This window comes from Alligator mississippiensis, chromosome 11 (genome assembly GCF_030867095.1).
Source record: "Alligator mississippiensis isolate rAllMis1 chromosome 11, rAllMis1, whole genome shotgun sequence".
Lineage (NCBI taxonomy): Eukaryota > Metazoa > Chordata > Crocodylia > Alligatoridae > Alligator > Alligator mississippiensis.
Genome location: NC_081834.1, coordinates 6,043,218 through 6,056,845, shown reverse-complemented (window position 1 = coordinate 6,056,845; position 13,628 = coordinate 6,043,218). Strand labels below are relative to the sequence as shown.

At 46.8% G+C, this 13,628-nt stretch overlaps 1 protein-coding gene across 1 annotated transcript in view; it reads right to left on the bottom strand.

The window, feature by feature from the left end:
* IGDCC3 (immunoglobulin superfamily DCC subclass member 3) overlaps nucleotides 1-13,628 on the bottom strand; it is a 178,603-nt gene that overhangs the window by 64,941 nt on the left and 100,034 nt on the right. The window contains exons 4-5 of the mRNA XM_006258331.4: nucleotides 12,375-12,505; nucleotides 3,990-4,127 (exon numbers count right to left, since the gene is read on the bottom strand). Of these exons, the coding sequence (XP_006258393.1) occupies nucleotides 3,990-4,127; nucleotides 12,375-12,505 (269 nt within the window). The remainder of the gene's footprint in view (nucleotides 1-3,989; nucleotides 4,128-12,374; nucleotides 12,506-13,628) is intronic.

Genomic DNA, 13,628 nt, shown 5'->3' with positions numbered 1-13,628 from the left:
CCTTCCTGGAACTCAGCCTCAGTAGCTTTGCCAACCATCAACAAGATACTTAATATCCTTTGCTGCACCAGAGGTTCCCTGGCTTCAGCTCTATGGATGACTTCATTACACAAAACTTATCTTTTGGCTTCCCAAAACTTGTTTTTCCTTTTGCATTTTCTGTTTGCGAGAACTGGCCTCTAAAACAGGTGAAGAGTAGACCCAAGGACCACTCATGAAGCAGGATATTCTACAGTCCACAGACAGCCACCAAGCTCTATAACTCTGCAGAAGATAAACAGCTAGCGGCACACTGCTAATCCAAGCGCTAAAGGGGAAACTGAGCCCCATGTGTGCGCACTTGCTTTGAGGTTGCAGAATTAGGTCACTTCCACTTCACTTTACCCTGCCTGGATTGTGACAAAACACCACTATCAACCAGCTCGAGAACAGCAGGGTGGAATGCTGATGGGGGCTTTAAAATACGTGTTGTTTTTAAGACATGGGTTTTGATCAATAGCGAAGAACAGCTGGTGAGTCTTTAATAAACACTAGTTACATTAAAACTGGCTCTTCTCCAAACAAGAGATGCTCCCAAAGAATCTCTCAGTAATATCCAAATACATTTTTAAGTTAGCCATTAGCATAGGAACTGGATGAAAGTATCTCACCACGCGAGACAACTTATTTATTTTTCCAAGGTATCTGTGATACTTTTTCATAGCAACGGTCTCCATTGTTCTGTCCCCTAAGCCAGTGATTGGCACATCGGTACCAATTACAGAGATTCGTTAAAACGTGCTAGGCAATATGAATATGCAACAACATGGATGCCTTTCTTTGATAAGTAGCAAGTAGAAAGAAAGTAACAACTTTCTAATGTTGACCATTTAGGTCTTTTGTGGATCCTTTGTATCGAGGTATAGTAGCCTTCTACTTTTTAGACACATGGGTCTTCTACTCCATCAGACATTGGGCACCACGTATTAGCATATTTAGAATACATTGCAACAGTTGACTATTCAGTGTGTGAAGTGGTGAAATTTACTCTATTATTTCTAAACACTTACGGGACTGGTGCTCCTGTCAACCAGTCAGCCATCTATTGCAAGCTTCTGTGTCCAATAAGTTACCAATTAATTGGCTCCTACAATTGTTGTATAGTTTACTTCCTGAATGGCTCCCTCTTTAGTAATTTCCTTCCCATTGTGGGACCCTTTCTGACAACTTCTGTATAACGCTATCAGATAATCACTGCCCTTTCTTTCTCGTCTCACTTCTCTATCTCTCACTAAATACCGTATTATTCTCACTTGGTGCCATTCTGGAGGCCAACACCATTGGCCTGTCAGTTAAAGGATAAGCTGTAAGGCCCTATATTAAAAATCATCATCTCTTCTGCAGGCTTTGAGGTAAATGCCCAGGATATTTATTTGTGCATAAATGCAGGTCCAAGTTGGAGCATGCATTTCTGGAAAGGAAGCTCTTTCCCACGTAAAACAAAACTTTTCAGGATTTTAATCAGAGCCGGTTCACTAATAAACCTCTGAGTTTTGCAATGCATATCATGCACTGGCAGACCCAGGAAGTTAGTTTGTGGTAGAGGGGTACAAAATATACTCGTGCCAAATGAAATTCAAAATTGACTGCAAATCATTCAAAAACTGGCTTATAAATTGAGTGATTTTTCTCCCTCTCCACCAGCCACTTTTCCACTGAAAACTAGCTGTATTTGTAGCAAAGCCAGAAGAGAAAGTAGATCTATTTGATAAAGACAGGACGATTTTATAAATAAAACCCATGCAAAAAGTCAAATGTTCACTCATTTCTTCTGGGGAGGGAAAAAGATTGCCACATCATCAAAATCAAAAGTCATGTGACTGGGGGCAGAGGGGATGCAAAGATAGTGGGAAAACATTGTGTATAAAAACCTGCAAGAGTGAAACATTTCATAGAATGCAATGATTCTTCTTTTAAATAATGAGAAAACTGTTCGTTCATCGTTGTTTCGGTTTATACCAAGTTGAAATGGATCCTCACTTAAGTTGGCAGCCTTCATTTCAGGGACTGCGGCTGGGTGTTGGACAGCTTACAGTACCACGAGGATGATTCTCTCTTCCCTCCTCAGGTTGTATGACAGTAGTGGCCACAGGCTGTCCTTCCGGTGGCTCTTTTAATGAGCCACCATCATAGGAGGTGCCTCTGAAAGGTGATTCCATGTGCAAAGACACTATGTGTATAAAGTCAGTTGTGCATGAAAACATCTCCTTTTGGATGCCAAGGCTTGGGCTGTTTTTAGTTGGTTTTGTTCCAGTTGGAGTCCTTTCAAAGCTAAGCCATTTCCTTTCCACTCCTCCTATTGCTAGAGCACAAGAGCAGCAAATGCTACGCTGGTGCATATGTTCGCAGGCTATCGAAACTGCTCAAGGAGAACCAGAGAGACTCACAAATCCACAAATGTGTTGAGTACCTTAAACTTACCATACCACCCAGGATGCAGACAATAGTGCCTGCCTCCTTGGGGAGAGGGAAAAACATTCACAATTAAATGGAACAGTTTAAAAAAAAACAGGATTTCCTTCAATTCATTGGTTTTGATCAGATGCCAAGTTGCATCCCAATGCAGACAAGATGTCTGGTTTTGGTAGAAAGGTAAGGCTCAGCAAAGCCCATATGAAGTAACATAGCTTGAAATTATTATATCTTCATTATTGCACCATTCTGTGGAGACAAGAGTTTTGAACAAGGCAATAAGCCATTATAATTAGGGCAATTATAAAGTAGTTTATTATAGTCAAGCAGCCTTGTGTCCAAGAATACGTTACAGCACAGAGCTTGGTATCATTGACAGTGTACTAGTTGATTTTTAAGACAGCATCAGTATGAAGGTTATCATTCCTGGGAGACAGAAGTGGGGGGAAATATATATATCAGCAAATGGCAGACTGGTGTTCTGGGTATTAACTGTCAACTGAATGGGAAAAGCAGTGTGGCTAAAATCCTCTGGATCACTGTTGTGGAAGTGTATCCTTGCCATGTGCCTGAAGAGGGGAACCCATCCTGCCCACAGCAGAGTTCAGAGAACAAGAGGTCATGATGGAAACAGCAAGGAGCTTGGTCACAGTCTTGGGTAAGCACAGGTAGACAATGAGAGGCAGGACAAGCGCCTTCGGCAACATGCAATCCACAAGTGGAAAGATCCTGTAAGAATGAAGTGACCTCAGAAGAGGGAAAGCTGAAGGGCTGGAGAAAGGCTGCCGGGGTTCAGCAGATCAGGAAACCTTCTCTGGTCCCACAGTGCAAGAAGGTGGCCACCAGCAATTTATTCAGGAGAGAGACCTGCTGGGCCATTCGCTATGAGAGCAGCGCTCTGCGGTGTACATCTCTCTGGACTCATGTTTTGAGCAGGCAGAGCTGGAAAAAACATTTGCTTCTCATTGCAAGAAACACAGCACTTAGCTCTATGCCACTTGTGAGATCTGCTTTGACAGCAGCTCAGGTTTTCCTGCCTATCAACAAATGCTGTTCACTTCTCCACCAAGCAGCTACTCTTCAAAGCTTCATATGTGCACCTATTAACCACTCCCATTTCCCTGGGTTTATTTTAAGTCTCTCAAGAGACAGACAGTTGCTCTGGAGTCTGTTTTTCTTGAAAGATGTGTTTGACTGTTTGTGTATGAATTCACTTCTCTGGGGCCAGCACTGTTGATGCTTTTGATGCAGCTACAGAAAATGCTGTCACTTCTTGGAAAGATAAAATTATCCCCTTTCACGAAGCATCTATGGTGGTAACCCACCCCCTTTTATAACAGGTTGAAATAGGAACTCATCAGAAAGCTGCTCCCATAGCACAGACAGAAAGATAAAAGGAGTTCTGAGTCTACAATTAACCTGAACAGTAAAAGGAAGGCTGGATTGCTCAATGCAATAAATACTCGGTGGCATCTAGCTATTTCCCCTGGTGACAACAATCAATTGAATCCAGGATTTCCTGCCACCCACTAGCTTACCTAGTCGACTCCAGGACACAATTGGCCTTGGGTTTCCAGTGGCAACACATTCCAGGATAGCAGTCTGGTGCACAGTCAGGGTGAGGTTTTCCGGGCCAACAAGAATCATGGGATCCTTGTAAGCAGTCGAGCGGGAGCCTGCAAAGACAGTCACTGTTAGCCATATCTGCCGGACCAGGAATCCTGAGGTTGGGGAGTACTTCAAGGGTCATCTAGACCTGGGGGGAGGGGAGTACACCTTTTTGGCAGCCATACAACAGATTAGCCCTGCACCCTTCCTGAGTGCCACTCCAACCCCTTTCCCTTACTTGATCTGCTTCTCTACTTCCTGCTCCATGCTACATGATCCCTATGCAAGCTGTTGCTCTGCTTTCTGCTCCCTGTCCTATTAAGTATTGTGCTCCCTCTTCCATCCCTGATCTGCTACACCCGCACACACAGGCTGCCTATACCAACTATGGCACATGTGCCACAGGTCGACCACCCCTCATTTGGACCCAGGACAGCAAAAACAGGAAAATACAGTCTCCTACTGCTTCATAAGGCAGGCCACGATGCCCATGAGTGCTGATATCAGCATCCCAGGGCCCGGATACCCTAAAAGCCCTGGCTCTGCAGAGACAGCAGGGACTGAGGCAGGGGCTTACAATAGGTGTAAGAACCTTATTACACGGCTATCCAACTTCTAAGTGGCCAGGGGTCAAACACCTACAGCTGCACCAATGAGGGCCGCACAACCGCAGACTGAATCAGAGTGACTCGGACATGGACACTGGCCCTCCCTCCACTGCCTTGCATCTAACAAGGCTGAGAGCCACTGCTACATGCTATTAAGCCATATTATGGCACCCACATCTAATGGAGCTTGTACTCTAACCAGACAGACAAAGAAAGGCCTATTCTATTTTAGTAGGTGGGAAAGAGCTGTGCATAGAGATTGCATGATTTGTTCAAGATTGCATACAGAAGAGCTGAATCCTGGATCTCCTGAGTCCCTGCACAGTGTCTTGTCCAGAGAACTAACCCTCCCTTCAGCCTCCCTATAGCTTTATGGTTTTCAGGACTGCTCCTTTCTTTCTAGAGTGACTTGTGTTAGTTTTATCACCTTCCAGGAGGTAGGCAGGTGAGCTCTTTAACAATGCCATGAGATGCATGCTTGAGATATCATAACCCAACACCTCACAGCTGTCACCCAGGGAATGCGGTGATATCCAAATGCCACCGAGGACCCAATAAAAGCAGCTGAAATTAAGACGGCATCAAAAGTGATGGAGGACAGGCAGCAACAGCTTTCCTGCATGTAGGACAAGCTGTGCCAAGTCACCTTGTCTCTGAATCAGATTATGGGCTGTGCACAAAGGGGTATAAAGCACACTTTTCATTTGATATTGGGGGCAATGAATATCTGAGTCACCCTGCAAACTCCATTATTATGGGACTGGTGCCTCTGTTGTCTTCTCAACTCCACATTAAACTGAAGCTCCAAGGAGCAGTAACACAGGGCTAACAATGGAGGACTGTTAACCCCAATGATCATTTACTGACAAGGAAGCACTTTTGGCGAGTTCCTGGCCAGAGAAACCTGTTTGTCCATGTGAACTGATAAATAAGCAGGTGGTTGGCCGGTGGGAGACTAACAGTCTAACACCTGTAGTCATGGGTCACTGGTAAAAAAGTGTTGCTCACCAGCATTTTCAAGAGAGGGAGAAGAGACCAGAGGGGCTCCATATTCTAGATTAGGGGTTTTCAACCTTTTTTGGTCAATGTACTCCTGGTGGCTGGTCAAGAAGCAGGCGGTCCCCTGGCAGCTGGTCGACGAGCAGGGGGAGCAGGGGTCCCCCAGCAGAAGCGATGCGCAGCGGTGGAAATTGTGGCGGAAATGAAGTGCTGGATGGTGGCAGCAATCCCACCCCTGCGCCACTACTGTGTAACCCCTGGGGCCTTCCCAAGTACCCCCAGCGGTATGCGTACCCCCGGTTGACATCCCGTTCTAGATGAGAAGCCATGTTAGGTGAGGATAGAAGGCATTCTTAAAGAGCTTTCCAAAAGGACAAGGAAACCCGAGTCAGGGTTGCTCTATAGGGGAGTCACCACTTTGTCCAGGCCTGTAGGTCTCATTTGCAAAGCCCGTGCAGTTCATCCTTCAACTGTCACAGGCCCAAGAGAGAAGAATGATAAACCAGGGTGCCCACAACCCTGGAGCTCTAGGAAAGGGTGAGCAGCCTTATGTAACAGGAGAGTCCAAGGGAGCATGCAACAGTCACCAGGCTTAGGTCACTGAACTCCAGTCTTCACGCCCAGGAGGGGGGACAGTAAACAGAGGATCCACACTCACAGAACATGCCATAGACAGAAGCCAAAGGCAGGGACCTCTGCTCCAACCCCCAAAATGTAGCATGCAGACTCAGGCAGCAGGGTGGGGTGTGCCCAGCAGCGGGAATGTTACATGGGCTGGGACAGCAGGGTGACAACCTGTCTGTATGTCAGGAACGGGCAGCCACTCCTGGCTTTACCATCTCTCTGTGCCTCAGTGCTCCCTTTGCCAAAGCAAATTCAGCTTTGGTCTATTTAGAAGTTAAGCTTTTCGGGGACAAGCATGGCCTCTTGCTGTAGTTTGCAGAGCAGGGAGTACAGTGACCCCTGACTTGGGGCGAGGCCCCAGGTATTTCCATATGTAGCACGACTGTAGCTCCAAGTAGTAGACTTCTAACCTGCACTGCAGGCTCACAACAGTGTGGATCCCCATAACACGGTCCTTTATTACCCACAGTTAAGTTTACTAATCGGCCTGGTGACAGAGAAGCAAAGCTTGGGCCAAAGCCAGGACAATCCCCAGGCTGGGCATTTTGGCTCAATGAATGTTTTATTGAATAATCAAAGTCTGTATTTGGTCTTTCCCCATTGGCAGCTGCTGTTGTATTTCCAGCTCTTATGTTATGGTGAGACCTGGGTTAGACTCGAGAAAGTCCGAGGTCCAGCAGTGTTTTAAGGAATTTCAACAATCCCCGGGTTGCCGCTGGCAAGAATATTCTGTACACCTGCTTGGAGAAATACTTGCATTGATTTTTATCCTTGGGAGTTTGAGGGGAGTAGTGGGAGAAGGGAGATGTGAAAGGCTTGACAGGTTCATTTCAATCTGCTTTGCTATTAGCATTCAGGGGTTTTTTTTTAACTCTTCTTTCAAGATCCATCAGCTGTGGACCCTTGCACATGGCGTCTGTCATGACTGCAACACTCGTTAGCTAGAAATGATGCAACTGAAAGTACTTTGCAAGGTTTTCCTCCTAGTTTTCATTGCTTACTGCACTGGTTAGCTTTACCCCTTCATGATGCACCAGGGATTGAAGGCAAGAAACCACTGGGGAAGATATTACTGTGGTAGTGAGGAAAGCACAAATCAGAATGGCTCATTTGTTAATCATTTATACAGCAGCTGCACAGAGGGTGATAAAGTAATATTATGGGTTGTGTTATAACGAATGACATCCAAGGCACAAGGAGTCAAGGGAAAACCGTACACGTGCGTGTGTGTGTGTGTGGCTGTTGAGTTGACTTCCTTGCTAAGTTCATTTTACTATAAAACAAGCAGTAAATTAAATGTTCATGCTCTGATATTATTAATGATCGGCAGTGTTTGAGAGCACAGGGAAATGGGGTGACCCAGCCAGGGTCAACCAGCAGGACCAGCATTGCCAAATGTACAAGCCAACAGCCAGGCTCCTCTGGTGAGAATTTCAGAAGCCCTCAGCTATAGCCATGGCAAGAGTTAACCCTTGCAATGCATTTTCAATGCGTCATTTCTGCCCAAAGGACTTCACAGCCATATGAAACTCCATTCACGGGGCCAGCAGCTGAAGGATCTGCAAGGCTCCAAACAACATAAAGCAATAAAAGGGAAGAGACTCTCTTCTTAAGGAGAACTGATTTAAGGACCAAGGCTCCAGAGGCCCTGCCTCTGTCATCAATGACAAGGGGATCTAAAGGAAGCCTGGCAAAAGGCCCCTTGTGCCATTAAATGACAAGCAGTGGGTGAGAGAGGGAAGTGTCACTAGCATGTGCTTTTATACCTGTTATTGCCTGCGTGGGAAGGGTGTTAGTGCAGGGGCAGTGCAGCCGCAAGGAAGCAACTACTCCAGCCCTGTTGGAAACAGTCCATCAAGAGGATGGAAAAAGTGTCTGTGCTGCTTGCTGTCACTGGGACACCATACTGCTGTGGGAAAGGGATATCCAGGAGGCTGAGTGCATCCCACGGGTCCATCTTCACAGCATATCAGCGTGCCTCCACCAGTGGCAACAAGAAAGATGGAGTGAGGGCACACAGCCCATCTTATGGACCTATTGCCCCATGTGGAAGCACATGGGAGGATAGAAAGCATCTTTCCAGAGCAGTTCTCAGGGCTGGGCCAGGCTCTCAACTGGAAACCACTCCCCACCACCCAGACCCCTGCCTTCTGGTTCTTGAACACATACCAGAATGCACCTTCATCTTTTGAATCTCTCTCTTCTGGCCCTCTATCAGTATCCTGAGTCTCAAAGAAGTCCAGAGAAGTTCAAAATCTACAGCATAAAACTGGCTTGGGTCCATTTCTTTGAGATACTGGCTGATAGTTGGGGGCGGAAAACAAGAGAGCCTGACTTATGAGGTGAAGAACAGCGCACACCCTTACCCCTGCCACTCCCACAGTCCAGTCCAAGAAGAAGGTGCAGAGGTTTGCAACACGGCTTCCTGTTCCATAATGCTAATAAAGCTCTCCTACACAACGTAGTCCACATCACTGCCAAAGCAGCACAGAAGCAAAGCCTATATTGGTGAAGGGATGTGCATGTGGACTCACACCAAAGCTAAAGCCTTATCTTGGACTCGAACCAAAGCTTATGCTGGGGCAATGGTGTGACCTCTGCTTGGGTGCCGGTGCCTATACTGGGACGACACACATGGTGTAGCTATTCTTTGAGTAACTTGGTTTTCTTAGGCAGAATCCACATAGACACTACCCATGGCAGACCCTGGAAGTGTCCCTTCCAAGGGTTGGAGAGTCCCCCAAGAAGAGCTAGCATGTTCCAGCCAGAGCGAGCTAACAACTCAGAGCAGCACGTGGAGAAAACCCAACTTCCCTCCACTGATACTTCACTATTCATTTTTTTCTTCCTTTCAGCCGCAGCTCACATACATCAGATGAATCAGCATCCAGTGCTGGGACAGACGCCTGGTACTACCAGTGCTTTCAGGACCAGTCACTCGCTTTCTGGCCCCATACAGCCTCTCTCTCCCCCCAGCCACTTCCCGTCCTCAAAGGCCATTGTCTTAGGGGGAGCACTGCCATCAACCTGCCATTCAGCATGGGAAAGCTGCTCCCCAATATCCGTCACCAGCCACATGACCAATTCCAAGGGGTACAACTGGTTTTGTGTCATGAGACTCGCCAAGCAAGTTCAGTCCCAGCAAGTAGGCAATGGTTTGTAGGACCCAAGAAGATGAGGGCTCAGGCTAACACAGGGCTCGTCTATGAGGCCAATGTCCTGTCCAGGGGCCCCAGGAACCCAAGCAGCTCCTCAACCAGAGAGTCCAAATTGCTACTCTATGCTGGAGTGCCCCTATCTGAACAGGCCCTCTCCTGGGGACACATCTGGACCAGCACAGTAGTGTCCAAGAGGATGTTATTAACTGTAGCGCCTCAGAGCCCTAGCCCTGGACCAGGACACCCTTATACAAAACACACTAGAGGAAGTACAAGGCCTGTGAAAGGGCATCCCAAGGGCCAGGCCCAGCACAGCAGGCCCTTCATCACCTCCTGGCTTTAACTAAGGGCCTCGGCCCTCTCAGAGTAACAGCATGCTCAAAGCCCCAGAGCCAGATAGCTGCATGCCCAGCCCTGAGACTCTCTCCAGCCTGGGACTCACTAGTACTTGGCCTCATTACCTCCAAAGCCATCACAAGGGGGTCAGAAGCCCAGGCCCACCCCTTCCTCTGGGTTTCAGCCCAGGGTCCCTATGCTAAGCAGCAAAAGTCCATTCCTTCTGAGCTCAGGCACTTCCTGAACAGCTTCTTACCTTCCCTGCTTGGTGATCTTTCCCTGTACAGCTTATCTCCATCTCTGCCCCTATTCTATCCTGCCTGCAAGGTTTATAGCAGCCACCTGGGTGGCTTCATCCCAGCTGAGGCAAATGAGGAGACTCTTCATTAATCCTTTCCAAGTTGTTACTGTGGGATGTGGGGATCCTATCACATGGCCCCTACCTCCAGAAACTTGAAATCTGAGGGCCTGCTTACACTGCAGCACACTGCACCCCCCCAAACCATGGCTGAGCCAGCGTTCAGCTAGGGCAACTGCTGGCAGTACAGCTGCAATGGCAAGGAGCTCAGCACTGGCTAACCATCCGTGCACTTACCCAGCTGCCCCAGCAAGCGTTGCAGCCTACACTGACTGCAGGCACAGCTGGCTGGACCTAAGCTAGCTGCAGGATAGATACTCCCTTTGTAGGACTCCTGCACCTGTATGCTCTGCAGAGCCTCAGAAGCTGAGCACTGCTCCTGCCTGTGCATCTTCAACAGCACTTACTGACCTTCCAGCTGGAGTCTTGAATAGGACTCACCCTTTGCATGCTGGGTTATGGCTATGTTGCACTGATTTTCCATGCACAGTTGTACAGAGCAGCTTTTTGGAGACTCAGCTCCTGTACAACCCTATTTGTACAATCTCTTCCAGGAAACATGCATATAAATTAGCTTAGGGGCTCTCTTCTAGGAAATGTGGACCACTGGGTTGTTGGCCCAGAGGTGCCTGTTCAGAAACAATCTGACCTAAGGACCGCCAGTGGCTTGAAACCAGTAAGAGGCAAACTGCTTGTTTTCTTTGGAGAGCAGGCAGAGGGCCTTCACGGCCTTATGCAAGACAAGGGAGCAACATGCTCATTTCCTGTGAGCTGCCCAGCTGGTCCTGGCTGCATGATTTGATGTCAGGCTTTCTCTTCCTATCTCTAGGGAGAGTTTCTGAAATATCAAGGGAGGTTTTATGAAATGAAGAGATAGAAAAAGGTAAGGCTAAATAGTAGACTACACAACTGACATCATCCAAATGAGTGGCACAGTAGAAACTGGTTGACTGGCCAATTCCTCGAAACAGCTGCAAAATAGTCACTTAGCAAGATTATTTAACAGCAGACAGTTGCAGGCCTCTAGTGAAGTTAGGGAAAGTTGCTGGCTGTAATTTCAAAGGGACTTTAAACCATCATCCATTACAAACCCAGATATCACCTGCAGGTATGGTTTTTGTGTCCTATGGCAAAATGCAAACCTGTGTACGCAAACCTCTGTCCTGCTCCATTTGCGCTGGCTTCCTCTGTTTGTTTGGTATTCGGTACCTGAGGCTGGGCAGCAACCATCCGGGCACCCAACAGCATGTACATCCACTTCAGCCACTCATTGGAATGGAGCCCCCATAAACATTATCGCTTTCCCCCCTATAATATTCGGTACGGTCAGGAGTGAACAACTGAAGCCAATGGCAAAATTTCCCATCAGATTCAATCAGGGGGTTAAAGCCAACGGGTTTTTTTTTAAAACAGCTTATTCTTCTGGAGGATTTTCCCCGTGCTTTTTCTTTTGGAAGCGCCACTGCTCCTTGGGCTGTAATGCAGTGCTAACAGCACACAGAATATATTTCTCCTCCTGGATAAATAATTGATCATGCTGCATGTTACAATTACTTCAGGAGTGGACAGAGCTTATAAGGAGATGATGAATCTTTCACGTTTCAAAAGGGATTTATTTAATGTAAAGCTGCCGTAACTCATGTTCCCACCTTGCTCCCTCCCCACGCAGCAACCGGCACTAATTTAAAGGCAAAGAGACAGATTTATTTGCAATCAAATGGACCATTCTGGCAGCAACTAATAATACTCAGGAAGAATGAATGCAGTATTCTTGGGCAGAAGAAAGCCCGTTGACAGGAACCTCAGTAATGATCTGTTAAACCAGTGATTCTCAACCAGGGTGCTATGGCACCCAGAGGTGCCTGAAATCTTTTCAAGGGTGCTATGTAGCACAGTTAGGTTCGCAAACATAATTCACAGGAAAAAACAAGAGATTTCAAATAGGAATCCATAGTGTTAAAAACTGCCCTGTTGTGGTCTTTCTGAGTTCTTTGCAACACAAGAATTGCTCTGGTATTTTTCTGTAGTTAAAAAAAAACAGTGAAAACTGAGAGCTGGAAATTTCCAAGGTGGGGGCTTGAGTCTATTGAGGTGCTAGTGCCTCAAATCTACTGAGGGGTGCTTTGAGTCTAAAAAGGTTGAGAACCACTATGCTAAGTTGTCCCAGCCCAAAATAGAGGGGAGAAGGGGAATGGGGAAAAGAACTTCTAGACCAGGCTGGCTCCTACGAACCTGACACGGTGAGTCTGGCTTCCCGGCTGAATTTCACATTTGCAATATTTGTAGCAACACAGTGAAAAATCCCACTGTCTTCAGCTCTCAGCCCAGTGATCTGCAGGACTCCCTTTGGAAGCAGTGTGTACCTAAAGGGCACAAAAAAGCAAAGCATTTGCTAAATAAACATGGCTGGACAGCAGAGTTGTATATCCAAGGTGACTTCGGGCTTCTGACAGTACGGATTCCCAGCACCCCTGTGTCTGGGAGTACACAAAGGTGCCACCCAAGCCAAGCTCACCCCAACTCAAGGATCTCAAGTCTGGTAACACAAAGACCGTTTCTTTCAGAGACAGGATCTTTGACTTTCCAATGCGCCTTTGACAGCAGTCAAACCCCCCCAGTTAGAGTTGTATATAAGATACTAGGCAATCAGGACTCATAGTAGAGATGGTATCTTTTATTAGACCAACAAGATTTTTGCAAAAAAGTTTCTTTAATTGCAAAAATCTTGTTGCTCTAATAAAAGATATCATCTGATTGCCTTTTCCACTAGACCAATATGGCTACAACCTGGATACCTGACACATAAGATACTAAGATTTTCTCCATGGAAATGTCCCTTTAGCAGGAGTTTCTCTTCAAAGAGCCAATGTTCCAGGGGATGTTATGCGTCAAAGGTAACACAGCAGGACTTTGTGGCAGCCTCAGCAGTGCATTTGGCTGGACATGTGGGACAAGACAAGTCAACTGCAGAAGAAAACATCTCAGAGATGGAACCACCCCAGGGAGAAAAGAGTTGAGGACTTTTTTCCACACTGAACACTGCCCTGTCTGCACCTGGGATCCTTTCCTAGCCTTTATTAATATTATTTTTCAAGTTACTAGAGTTGGACAACAGAACACATGAGAAATTCCAGACTTTATTGCTCGAAGGACAAAAGAAGCCTGCTACTGTCCACACAAATGAACCTCAATAGGAGTCTGCCGCTAATATGTGCTGCCTGATGGCACTGATTGGCTTCATGGAGGTACAAAACATTATCTCACCAGCGATTAATTATCTGTGCTGGACTCAGTCTGGAATGCACTGTACTGTTGGCAACGTTTACTGGCAAACTGTAGTGGTATCGCCTCCCCTGGGCCCTGCCAATAATGCTTTTTCAGTCGTATTAGATCTTTATGGAGTTGGGTCTGTGTGAACCTCGCACCATCTCCCAATGCCAGAGGTCATTAGCACACTTTTTTGTTGCCATTTGTTCTTATTTTACC